Genomic DNA, 14,319 nt, shown 5'->3' with positions numbered 1-14,319 from the left:
AAGAAACTGAGGCAAACAGAGTGAAATGACTTGCCTAGGATCACACAGCTAGTTAGGGTCTGAAAGACAGATTTGAATTCAAGAAGATGAATCTTCCTGATTCCAGTCCCAGTGCCCAGACCTCAATTCAAATCCTGTCTCAGACACTCTCTTGTGTAATCTTCAGCAAATTACTTTGTTGAGGGTCAAATAGCAAAGTATGACCTCTCTCTCTCTCTCTCTCTCTCTCTCTCTCTCTCTCTCTCTCAACTGATTTCCTCAGCTGCAAAAAGGGAATAATGATAGTGCCAGCTTCACAGGGCAGTTTTAATGTATTATTATAATATATGAAAGTACTTTGAAAACTGTTAAGGTATCTAAATGTTATTATTTTTATTAAGATAAATAAAAGCATTTTATAAACCATAATAATAATAATAGCTAATGCTTATATATATATATAGTATTTTGTGCCCAAAAAAAGATGACTTGATTAAATAAAGTATGAAGACCATGCCCATGGAATGAAGCAAATCAAAAAAAGAAATTTAATCCATGAACTCAAGTCAAAATACTCATGATTTTTTTCTTTAGTCATTTTCAGTATGCCTGACTCTTTATTAACCCATTGACCAAAGTTTTCTTGGCAAACATTGTAGAGTTCATTTGTCATATCCTTCTTCAGCACATTTTACAAATGAAGAAACTGTGGTTAAGTGACCAGCCCAGGATCACACAGCTAGTAAGTGTCTGATGTCAAACATGAACTCAGGGCTTCCTGACTCCAGGCAGTACTCTATTCACTGCCCCATCTAGCAACCCTCATGATACTCAATAAGCAACTGATAAATGAAGTTAGAAAATAGTCTAAATCTGGGAAGAGTCTAAGAGTATAAATATCAAAAGGGGCTTATGTGTATAGAGGTGTATGTGTAGAGATGTGTGTTGGTTGGGGGGAAGACAGAGGGGAATATTGATCTGTTTCTATAAGGGTAAGGAAAAGAGGGATTTAAAAATATCTCTTATTGTCTATCCTCAAATGAGTATAAATAACTAATATACATCAATATACATGTTCATCCATAAGCATTCATTTGGTTCAAAATGTAAGACTGGATACCTCTCCACTTATTGCACACTACTAATTTAGAAAACTAATAAAGAAAATCATTTCATTTACAAAAATTCCTGGTACCTTCCAGTCTTACCTCTCAAGGGCTATTTTCTCCAAGAAGCTTTCTCTAGTTCCAATCTCCCCCCTTCTATTCTGCCGAGACCAAAGTGACTCTCAAAGCATTTTATGGTTTTTACAGCAGAGACAGCATTGCATTTACTTTGTATTTCCTTCAGTGCCCAAAGGAGCACTTTACACATAAGTATTCAATAAATATTTCCTGAATTGAATTTGTTGAAAAACCCAGGCAAAAAATGCCCTCTCAAAAGACAAGTGAGAAGGAAGAGATGGAGAAATCATGATAATAACTGAAAAGTAAAAGGTTTCAAGGTGTGTGTTTGTGTGTGTGTGTGTGTCCACACACATGCACACAAAAGTGGCATATAAGGTTCAAATTGATTTTACATATACATACATAATTGTATAAAATCAATTTCAGCCTTAAATGCCTATTTTGTTGACATTTACAGGTATTATCATCCACATTTTATAAATAAAATTTCAAAGTTATTAAGCCTCTTATCCCCCTGAGATACAGCTAATAAATGTGAGAGGAAAGAATCAATCTAAATCTCTGCTGGCTACTAAAATGTCATTTTGGTGGGGGGGGGGGGGGCAGGGAGCTATATCACTTTATTTTTGTATTCCCCATAATGCATAATGTCTGATATATAGTAATCAAAAAATGCTTGATGATTACCTCTCTGCTTCCCTACAATTAAATGCTTCATTTAAACAAAGGTCTATATAAGATGCTAAACCAGAGAAAGCAAAGTAATCTAAGAAGAAATATTTCTAAGATCCATAGAAAAATTATCATAAAACAGACTTCAAAGTACAAGTGATAAAAGAACTATAACATCACAGTTATTATCATTACACTATTATTTATATTATTTTATATTATATATTATATTATTTATATTATATCCTCTTCTTCTCCAAGACTCTCTACCATTTCATGAATCATTTGAGGCCAGGAGAGATGAGTTTGTCTCTGTGGACTGCTGAAAGTACTTCAGGAATGATTTTTGAGATAATGACAGAACTATTTTAGCAGTATTTCCCTATTGGAGACCTGTCTATCTAAACTGTCTTTGTGAGGTAGCCAGTGATTAGTTAAGAATGTGGGTGCCAGGCAAATGAAGTTTCCGTGTTTCAGAATTGATTCAGATTGATTCAGATTGAGCTTAAGTTTCTAGAACAGGCAAATGAACTCAGGCCACAGTAATTAGATAAAGCAAATCCAAATTTGGCATGGGGTATTTTGAGTGAAAAGAAAGAAACTAGTGGTACTGGGTCTTGAATTATGAAGACTTGAATTCAAATTCAGTCTCATTTAATAGCTGTGTCATCCTAGGTGTGTTACTTTGCCTCAGTTTCCTCAATTGTAAAATGGGGATAATAACAGAATGAACTTCCCAGAATTGTCATGAACAACAAATTAGATAATGTTTGTAAAGTGCATGCTATAATACCTGTTACAAGCTATCTAAAAGCTTATTTACCTTCCTCCCTTTCCTTTGAAGAAACCAACCAATTTGATGACAAAAAGAAACAGAATGCCTTGGAGCAGTCAAGAGGGTAATAACAGGCAAGCTAAATGGGAAGATTTTTAACTAAAATTAGTTTAGAAAGTCTGATTGATCAGAAACCTAATTTCGACTAAGCTTTAATTTCAACCTTTTTCTGTCAGAGTTGGTAGAAACAGCAAAATTGATTTTTATCTCTTCTTGGTTTCTTATGTTAAAATAACAAAGTAATGAATGCCTAGGAGGAAAAGTAAGAATCTGCTAACTGGAACATTATCTCTTGGATTCTAGAAAGCTAATTATAATTTCAGGTGTTTTCAATTACTCTGCTAAAGCAAATAAAATGAAGAAGTTGAAAGTTTCTTGCAGCATAACAGCTTTCAGATAAGATTTTTTTCCAGTGTTACAAAACATGCTGATAACACTAGACTTTATTCAGTATGATAAACAAAATTCTAAATAGAATCTAGAAGCATCTAATCTTGTTTCCCCTCCAAAGTTGTTCTAATGCAATAAAAAAATTATGCATATTCATTACAAGAAACAAAGGAAGGAAGGAAGGAAGGAAGGAAGGAAGGAAGGAAGGAAGGAAGGAAGGAAGGAAGGAAGGAAGGAAGGAAGGAAGGAAGGAAGGAGGGAAGGAGGGAAGGAGGGAAGGAAGAATCTATTTCCTCTTCATTTGATTCTGACAAAAGGAGGAAGAAAGTCTAGGATTGGGAAGCTTTCTCCTATATAAACTTCTTTTTTTCTTTATACTGAAAACTATATGTGAATTTGTATGTATTTCATTTTTAATAAACTATTTAGGTGCAGCTAGGTGGTGCAGTGGATAGACCACTGGCCTTGGAGTCAGGAAGACCCGAGTTCAAATCCAGCCTAAGACACTTAATTACCTAGCTGTGTGACCTTAGTCAAGTCACTTAACCCCATTGCTTTGCAAAAAAAAAGAAAGCATTGTGATCTATTGTATATAATATCTGAAATAAGAGAAAAAATATATAATTACAATCCCACTACTACAAGGCAGCCACAACAAATTATGGGAGACAGTCATAAAAGGCTTTAGAAATAGAAGAGACACTGAAAACAATTCAGTCTAACCCCCTCATTTCAAAGGAGAGGAAATTTGAGACCTAGAAGCATTGAAATGATTTGCAGAAGGCTCTACAGCTGGGTAATGAGTAGACCAGATCTCAAACATAGATCCTCTGATTTAAAATGCAATATTCTATCCTCCTTAACAACAATACAACAGATCTCCAAACCCACAGAGACAAAGCAGGTTCAGTGGCCAAGAATGTTGGGAAGTTCAGGGACCAAGAAAGTTGGAAGTCTCATTGCCTTAAATTGGGTTTAAGGAGCAAGGAAATTTAGAAGGAATGATAGGAGAAAGCCCAAGAACCCAATAAACACTCTAATGGACTAAGGTTTTCTCCTAGGAAATAAAATCCCTGTAACATAAGGTTAGATGTTCACAGTGTCATCAGCAAAAATTGGATAGGAAAAATTAGTTTATCCAGCTAATTGTTGGCACCACAAGATAAGGGAAGGAGTCAAATAGCTCTTTTAAAATAGTTTTATAAACATTTCCAATATCCCACATTTCTCCTGAAATGCAATCACTGTAACATAAGATTGAGGAGTAGTATGGAATGAGTTTTGAGAAGGGTCAGTCTTGAAAAACAGGAAAATCTGAGGTCAAGTCCTACCTTTGAAAAAAGTTTTTGTGACTTGGAATAAAATATTTAATCTCTCAGTGCCCCCAGGCAACTCTAAAAGATTAAAATATGTAGAGGAGTTGTTGAACTACATCAGCTCTTGAAGAAGATTCTATACTGGGAGTTCCTCATATTAATGAAATCCCACATCCCCTAAAAAAAGAATATGGAAGATAGGGTTTGTTATAATGGAAATTTTTCCTGCATTGGCTAAAGTGAAGCTTTGGAATAATCTATGCATTCCAGAAAACTCAGGTTCAAGCAGAATTCCAACAAAGAGGAAGTACAGTAGGACTATAGATAGATGGAACAAAAGAAGTGAATAGAGACAAAGAGGAGGCAGCAAAAGACTCCAGTAAGAAATGTAGACAGGAGCAATCCTCAGATTGTCACAGACTGGGGCTATGTGATTAGAAACTGTGAAAGCAACAAGTAAAGTGATTACAGTTGACAAGAAGTCTTTTAAAAGGCAGGGAAATGGCATATTTGAGCTCAACTGTGTAGTTCACCAGATGATCTGAATATGTCATGAAAAACATGACTAGAAAATATAGAAGAAGAGAGCAACAGTGAGATGGCAGGGGAAAAAAGGGGTCTTGAAAGACTTGATTACTAGCCTCACTTGACACTATAATGGGGTTTTTTGTGCCCATATAAATGTAATCTCAATATTCTAAGGGAGAAAGGAGAGTAGGAATGGAGAAAGAAAGAATAATATAAAAAAACAAAGCAATTTAAAAATCATGATAACAACAAAGTCTTTATGGTCTCTTCCCAAAGCAAAACTATTATAAGAGCACCACACTAAAACTTCAAGCAGTAAACTACATAATTATAAAAAACTATCAATTGGCAATGTGGGAAAAAAGGCTCCATTACACAAATCAGGAAGGAAATTCAAGTCAACTGAATTCAACAAGGGCAATTAGATGGCAGAGTGAGTAGAGTGCTGGGCCTCAAGTCTTCTTCCTGAATTCAAATCTAGTCTTAGACTAGACTAGACTGTCTGCGTGACCCTGGACAAGTCATTTAACCCCTATTTCCCTTAATTTCCTCATCTATAAAACTGGAAAAGGAAATAGCAAAATACTCCATTGTCTAGAAAGAAAACCCCAAACGGGGTTCAACTAAACAACAATAAATTCAACAAGTATTTATTAACCTCTATGTACAATCCACTATTGTAAGATCTTATTTTTCTATATGTTGTATATAGAAAATATATATATATATATATATATATATATGCATCGTGTGTATATAATTTTATATGTTATATATATAGGTATATCTTATGTATGTCTATAAAATCTGCTTTAGTTGACTAAAAACATGGTGAAAAGAGAGTCAGTATACTTAAAATACATCTGCAGATGGTCATATAGGAAAGAAAATAAGATCATCCTGAATTCAAAGAACAGTAGTATCTTGAGGGTTAAAATAAACCAACACACCCTTCTGTATATAAAACACACCCAAATATGAGGAGAGAAGAATTGCTGGCATAGGATGAATCGAGAAAGGGAGAGGAAATGGTTGAGTCAGTCTGCTCCACAGGATATCCAAAGAAATCTGAAGCATGCATGGATAAGTTTATCCATGTTTGCTTAGTACAGGACTTGTTAAGGAGTTAGTTTGTTGGGGTTTTTTTGATTTGCTGGGTATCAAGTTCTGCCTAGAAAAAACAAGAGTGTGCTATATAGAGCCATCCACCTGTAAATAAGGAAATGGCTTTAAACTAGCCAGAACAAGAGGGAAGCAGACTAGACAGAAGGATAATTTGGGACAGTAAAAATATTTAGGTCCTAAAGAACTTCTAGGAAATTTCTCTTAGGAACTCTAAAGATGGACCTGATTCTCCTCTGGTTCATTCTCTTCCCAGTCATTTTGAAGATTTCACTTTCTTGCACTTCAAAACTTAAACAGGACCCCTAGGTTTCTGATTGGTCAGCATTCATTATACAGTCATCTCACATAATGTGATGCTATTTGTGTATACTTTCTGTCCCTCACATTTTTTCCAACTCTAAAAACATAACCAAATCAATATTAGCATCCTTGGAAAGCACATGTCAATCCATTGTCTTCTAACTCCAATGACTATCCCTGGGACCACATCCCTTTATGTGTCTGTCATCTATCCTTATTAGAATGTAATTTCCTTAAGGAAAGGAACTGGTTTCTCTGCTCATATTTTAGTTCCAGAATCAGTACAATGTTTTTTCACATACTAATAAATACACTTAATAAGAACTTAATAAATAAAAGCATTTAATAAGCACATTTTAGTCCATCCACTCATTTTACAACTCATGGTCAGTTGAGAACAACCAAGCAAGTAGGTATTTTTAAGAACCTATGTGCCCATCATATAATGTTTGTCCTTTATTTTTGAAGAAGACCACGGCATCAGGGAGACAATGCCATGACAAGCACATGAATTGGATTTGAGTGAGGGGATGCTATGCTAAGTCACCAACCTCACTTTTTCCTCCAGAGCCATCTGGGTCCAGTAACCATATATCAATCAGGATGTGAGGCAATCAGAGTTAAGTGGCTTGCCCAAGGTCATACAACTTGTGTCAAGTGACTAAGGCTGGATTTAAACTCCCATCCTCCTATTTCCAAGCTCTATCCACTGCGCCACCTAGCCACCAATGCCAGACATATTACTACAAAATGGACAGTACCTATCCTCAGAAAAAGTTTGCATTCTCCTTAGAGGGTACAAAATGTTCACAGATAAGTAAATACTGGATATTTATAAAATAAGTACACAATGATTGAAGGGGGGCACTAAAAACCAGGAGAATCTTAAATCAAAAAAGTAAGTGAGTCATCAAGTCCTTCTAGTTCTGATTCTAGGAAAAGAAAAATAGAAAGAATAATATCCTAGAGTACTTACCCAATTGTAGGACTGATGTTGTGGTCAAAGTGATCCTGCACAAATCGACAAACTATACTTGACTTTCCGACCCCAGTATCCTAGAAATTAATGAGAGCACAGATAAGTTCAAAGACAACTGAACCTAATCTAGGCCTAAAAAGTTTTTAATTCAGATGGTCATAGTAAATATGCTTTTAAAGGGGGAGTAAGAAAGAAACAAGTATTTATTAAGTGCCTTTTAACATGGGGATTATGTCAAGCACTTTTCAAATGTCTCATTTGATCTTCACAACAGACCTGGAATGAAGATGTTATTATTATTATTATTCCTATTTTATAGTTGATGAAATGGAGGCATAGATAAGTGAACTGACTTGCTAGGGTTATACAGCCAGAGGCAGCTAGGCGGCAAAGTGGATAAAGCACTGGTCCTAGACTCAGGAGGACCTGAGTTTAAATCCAGCCTAAGACAATTATCAGACTTTGGGTAAATCTTAACTCTGATTATCTTTTGAAAAAAATCAAAAAGATACAAGAATTATCCCTATGCATCTTTCTTTGGGGTGACCCTTGGTAGCCAGTATGTACATAGTTGGAAGAGACTTCAGGTGCTACCTAGCCCACCCCATATCAAAAAAAAAAAAGTTACTTCTAGATCATACCCAACAAGTAATCATCTAGCTTTAGCTTGAATAATTCCAATGAAAAGTGTTTGCTTTGTTCACATAATTTCCAAGTATTTGCAGCACTGTTTTCAGCAACAAAATAAAGATTATAAACCACTCAAAGTAGCCAATTTTTGATCCTATTTAAAGAATATTGTCATCACAATTAAATTTGATTTTGCTTTAAAATGGAGGGAAATAGCATATACCTCCCCCCATATACTCTGTGATTCAATGGGCCTGACTTCCTTACTGTTCCCCATCTCCCAATGGTAAGCATTTTCACTGGCTGTTCCCATGATACCTCGAATTATCTCCCTCTTCATCTCTACCTCCTGGCTTCCCTGAATTCCTTCAATTCTCACTAAAATTCCACCTTCTTCAGAAAGTCTTTCATAATCTCCTTCCATTCCAAAGCCTTCCCTTTACTTATTATCTCTTATTTATCCTGTATATAGCCTATTTGAACATAATTCTTTGAATGTTGGCTCCCCCATTAGTCTGTGAGCTCCCTGAGGGCAGGGACTGCCTTTGCCCTTCTCTTTCTTTGTATTCTCAGTGGTTAGCACTGTACTTAATAAATTTTTATTGATTGATTGATTATTGAGAAAAAATACTGGAAAAAAAAAGCATACCAAGATTTTAATCTTAGTTTCAACACTATCAGTGTAACCTTGAGAAAGCCACTTAATGTGGTACACTGGAAAGAATAATGACATAGGATCTTTAGTTAAAGGATCTGTGTTAAAATCTTTGGTCTTGTAATTATTAACTGTATGATTGTGGACAAATCACTTAACTTTCCTGGTCCTCAGTTTCCTCATCTGTAAATGAGGAAGATGGATTTTAGATGACCTCTGAGGCTTCTTCCTACTCTAGAACTATGACCTTATGATTGCTTCAAGCCTCTTTTGCAAAAAGGGGATAATAACACTCATGCCACCTACCTTAGAGACTTGTTATAAAGGAAAGAATTCAGAAAACAATGTTAATTGATTGCAAATTGCTATTGCTATTTACTATCAATGTATTAGGGAGAGTGGGAGTTTGATGCCAATAAGTCAAGACTGATGAGAAGTAAAACAAAGTAAGGAAAGACTATTTCACATTATCCATTAGTTCTTCTCTGGGAGAAGGAAGGTGTAGGCCATCTGGAAGGAGGAAAGAGAAATAAAAAGGAGCATGACGGAGACTAAACAATTGAATGTGGTCTTGTTGAACCATGGCTAACACCAGCTATCTCTTAGGAGAAGTAAGGAAAGCAAAAGATAAAACAGATTTACTCCACTACAACTCCCTTTTGTGGGCAGGGAAGTCACAACCAAAAGTTTTCAATTTGATAGAAAATGGAGATACTATAGGATTTTCATCTAAAGGAAAATAAAGGAAGAGTCTTTAGGGCTTACAAAGTAAAAGAAGTGATATTGCCCTCTTACTCCCTTCAGGAATGGACAATCTAGATGTATTAGCCTTAGAGGGAAGTCTGGGAGTACCTATTTTTAAAAAATTATACCTGTAAAAGAATTAGAGATAGGCTTTCCCAGGTATCCTCCCTTCCTGATTCTTATCAAGCACAAATCCTCAAATCCATATCAGTGTTTTCTTTCCTTTAGCTGAGGAGCTATAATAAAACTCCATTTTAAAAAAAAAAGGCTGTTTATCTGCAGTGTACAAAAATCAATGCACAGAGCTCAGAGGGGGAGACAACAGTTTTTATAAACAGCTTGGAAGGTCCCAGATCAATACAATACTGCGGCTATTTCTGAACTCAGTCAGGGCAGATTCCAGCTAACATCACTGTACAATATCTCGTACCATGGCTCAGTTCTTTTTTCTCTCCTTGGTGGCTGTTTTTAAAGTCACTTGTGGGCACACATATCCTTGCTATAGTTTCTTCCAAGTCAGATCATAGAAACTGGAAACTGACTTTGTTCAGGTCAGAGGAATTGAGTTACCCATCTCTGTGAAGCTCACCCTTGCCTCCCGTGGCTGGTTTCCAACTGAGTCGTGACACCAGTGATCTAATGTCACCCCGAATACTGTCCACATTAGTTTCCATCAGCCTTGGCCCATCCATCCCTAGCTATCAGCAATGGCAAACAAGTGCCAGCTGGCACCAGGGTCGCTTAAGAGGGATAATGGAATGTAAAGCTATAAACAACCTCAAGATCTTCTATCCACCTCCCTCATTCTACAGTAAGGAAATTAAGGCTTAGACAGTATAAATGGCTCACATGGTATCACATAGCTAGTAAGAAGGAGATCTAGGCTTCAAAATTGGGTTCTTTAATTCTAAATCTAGAGTTCTTTCCACTTTATGGTATTTCTTCTTCTAAAAGGGCAAGGAAGCCATTGACCGGGCCCTCAAATTTAATGGAGACCTCACATCTAAGCACATAAAAAGTTATTATCATTCAATGTGGGCTAAAGGGCAGTAAGGTGATACAATAGCCAGGTCTGGAGTCAGGAAAACATCTTCCTCAGGCATTTAACTAGCTCTATATCCCTGGGCAAATCACTTAACCCTGTTGGCCTCAGGTTCTCATCTATAAAAGGAGCTGGAGAAGGAAATGGCAAACTACTCTAGTGTCATTGTCAAGAAAACTCCAATTGAGGTCACAAAGAGTCAGACAAAACCGAACTACTACAAAAGGTATGTTAGATGGGTCTCAACCTGCCTCAACATTCACAAAAGGTAGATTCCCTACAATATGAAAAGGATTTTTAAAAAAAACACTAAGTTTTAAAATTTTCAAATTTTATCTCAGTTGGCAGACTGTCCTATTTTGATTTTTTTTTCAATTAGGACTGGGAGCCTCAAAAGCTAAAAAAAGATTTGTCTCTTGGGAAATTTGAAAACCCACTAGATATCATCTCTTGGATGATTTTGTTTGGTTCTGTTTAGTCTGGGGGAAGGAAAGGGAAAAAAGGAGCACTTATTCAACAATTACTGTATGTCTCTTACAATTAAATGCCAGGGATACAAATGTAAGCAAAAAGAAAGCTAATATCTGAATTATATTCATACAATTACATTCTAATGGGGGAAGACATCACCAAAAGAGAGCTTAAAAAATGGAGAGGAGGTAGAAAGAAATGAAGGAAAGTATCTGAAGTCAGGGCTTGGATTTGAAGTCCAGAAAGTCAAGAACAAGGTGAAGAAGAGAATGAAAGTTGATCAGCCTAGGCCCTCCCTTAGAAGAGAATCTTCAGTGGAACTGAGAAAGGGGTAGGCCTTGTGGAGGAATAAGCCAGAATGAGCCAGCCAAGAGGTAGGCAGTTGCTGGGTATGGAGGCCCCAGATGTTGAAGGAAGTTCCAAGCTAATCTAGCAGTAGAAAAGGCTGGATTTTCTAAATACAAAAAAAAAAAAAAAATCAGGAAGACAATGAAGGGAGGCAGAGCAAGTTGTCACCAGGACAACTTCTTGAAAAATGACTACACAAATCTTTGCTTCACTGGGTTAATATTTACCAGATGAAGATAGGGTGCTTGTGAAAGTTTCTTTTCCCTACCTCCACTCAACTATTTCCACTAACCTCTTAGATCTCTCTCCCCTAATTGCACTGTTCATTTGTTGTTAGCTAATCAAAGTGTCTATTAAAAATGCTGTTACTTAGAAATAATATATAGCTTTTTTTCAAGAAGGTCAGGTCAATATCAAACTTTTGTAATCCTTCTTTTCTTTTTCTGATTCCCAAGTCATGAAATAGCAAGAAAATACAGCTTTTTACAAAAAAAAAGATAGAAAAATAAAATTCTCTCAAGTATGTATAACCCTGGAAAGATCTATTCTCAAGATGACCCGTGGTCATAAATAATATTGTTTTTAAATTGCTTTGTTTTTCCTTTTGCTCTTTCTTTGTATTTGTACCACACCTTGGGCAACATAATAAAGAAAGATCTGGTCATCAGAAAGTGGTACTTTCTGAGATCAAAAAAAAAAAGGAAAAAGGATTTATTTGTACAAAAATATTTAGAGCAGCTTTGTGGTGACAAAAAAATTGAAAATTGAGGGGCTGCCTATCAACTGGGGAATGACTAAGCAAGTTCCGGTAGATGATTGTGATGGAATACTATTGTGCTTCTCCTAAAAAGGGATATGCCAAGGAAAGCTACAACTCCTTTCCTTTTTTCATTCAGTTGCTGAGATGGTGGGCAAAGGGGAAGAGATAAGAGAAGAGGACAAAAAATATCCCAGTCCAATCATGACTCAAATAGTTCCCATTATTAAATTCAAGGAAACAACCAGTGATCCATCTACATGCTTGACCGTTTGTGGATAATATTTACACTTTATCTGCTGGCTCTAATAAGTAGAATTATCATTCTCATTGGCAATCCAAAATAGCTAATAGCTTCACCTGGGTTTTGTTCTCCTCTGAAGTCATTTCCAAAAGAAAAAGGAAGGAAGAATTCAAGGTAAATAGGGTCACCTATTTTTCTTGGGCATTGAGGAATTGTTTTGAACTACATTCATCAGATCTGGTGTTCCTTCTGGCCCAGAAGGTAAATGAAATAATGACCCACTGGCTTTGCTCCCATCTTTCCCCTTGTCCAATATGTCCTCTGCCCTTTTCTCCACTTAACTAAATTCTAAGCATTCCTCAGAGTCTAAACTCTGACCTCTCTCTAACCAAAACTATAATAATTTCCTTCCCTTTCACACCAAAAGACTCCAATAGAATTTAGTATATCTATAACTCATTTGGCACTTATCATTATTGGGGTAGCCCAATATTATTGGCTAACTTTTAATAGGCATAATGTTTTATCATCTAAATTATTTTGTGAGCTATTTAGGGGAGCAGGCACACCAGCTCATGCTCATATTTACACTTCATGCTAACCCAAACATAATGTTGTATCCCCTTACAGAGCTTACCATAGTACCTTCCAGAAATAATGTACTCAATAAATCTTGTTTAATTAGTTGCCTGAGCCCCCCAACCTACCTCCCAGTCATGTAGATGGATGAAACTTGTCTTGTTCCTTCTCTCCAACTTTCTGGTTTCTCCCCAATACCTTCTCTTGATTATCAACTAAGCTCCTGCTTATGTCACTTTATATAGATGGTGTGATGGGTAGAACTTAATATACCATGCAGAAGTGGCAAGAACTGGGCAGAGTTACTTCTTCCATGCAATATCACCTTTCTTTGATACTCCATTACCCAACAAACCAAAAGTCAAAATCCTAAACATCACTGGATTAATACAAATCTAATATCAGGTTATCCAAATTTAAAACTTTGAACTTCTCCCTTTTTTTTTCCACAAGTTCATGTCAGATTATAGACAAAACAGATTTTTGAAGAGTTAGCCTAGATATGGAGACATTTTAGCCCCAGTACCATTTTGGAGAGGCAGCTACAGAAGTTGGAAGACTATTTCCAGTTACCCATTAAATAATGATAATAGCCAGCATCTACATCACTCTTTAAGTTTTACAAAGCATTGTGTCAGATTTGAAACTATAATAATTTCCTTCTCCTTCACACCAATAGACTCTTGTAGAATTTAGTATTTCTACAACTCATTTGGCACTTATTATTGGGGTAGCCCAATATTATTGGCTAACTTTTAATAGACATAATGTTTTATCATCTAAATTATTCAGTGAGCTACTTAGGAGAGCAGGCACACCAGCTCAAGTTCATATTTATACTTCCAGGTAGATATTATTATTATTATTATTATTATTATCCTTATTTCAGGTAAGGAATTAATTGCACAACAACCTGAGGAAGGACTCAAATTCAAGTCTTCCCGATTATAAATTCAGGGGACTCCATCTGCCTTTACCACCTAAATGAAGAAACATTTCCAATGACATAATGGGTAGAAGAATTAAATACCCTTAAAAGAAAAATTAAGCCCCTGGATCTGCCAAGTTCAGAATAGCCTGGGTAATAGGTAATAACTAAAAGTATCTACCATGAAGTAGTGTCTAAGTAAAATAGAGACAATTATATTTCCACAACTGGTTGATTAAACAATTCATTCTCTGTGAGACTCTAGGAGAGTTTCCTCACCTTTAAAATTAGAATGTTGAATAGATAATCTCTTAATTTTTACTATATTTCTATACCTTTTAACTAAGATATTGTCTTAACAGCTTCTCTATAATACAGAAAAGCATTGCCTTGGAGGAAATCAGATCAATTTGTTTTACCTAAAGGCTTAGCTGAAAGCAGCACACACAATGCCAAACACTGTAAGGTCAATCCACAGAATACCATTTAACATGAGTTGAAGGAGTAGAAAGAAACAAGAGTGAATATATATGTGAAGGAGGGAGGCAGAAGTTAATTAAAACATTCTGCCTTTTCCCTTCTACTCTCTATCCCCCAAGCTCAAACTGGA

General features: G+C 36.0%; 1 protein-coding gene across 1 annotated transcript in view; it reads right to left on the bottom strand.

The window, feature by feature from the left end:
- Positions 1-14,319, bottom strand: part of RAB31 (RAB31, member RAS oncogene family) — a 196,042-nt gene that overhangs the window by 105,523 nt on the left and 76,200 nt on the right. Inside the window, exon 2 of the mRNA XM_074201263.1 lies at positions 7,309-7,388. Coding sequence (XP_074057364.1) covers positions 7,309-7,388 — 80 coding nt within the window. The remainder of the gene's footprint in view (positions 1-7,308; positions 7,389-14,319) is intronic.

This window comes from Macrotis lagotis, chromosome X (genome assembly GCF_037893015.1).
Source record: "Macrotis lagotis isolate mMagLag1 chromosome X, bilby.v1.9.chrom.fasta, whole genome shotgun sequence".
In the NCBI taxonomy this organism is placed as follows: domain Eukaryota; kingdom Metazoa; phylum Chordata; class Mammalia; order Peramelemorphia; family Peramelidae; genus Macrotis; species Macrotis lagotis.
The sequence above is the reverse complement of the archived record's forward strand: the minus strand, read 5'-3'. Positions and strand labels throughout refer to the sequence as shown.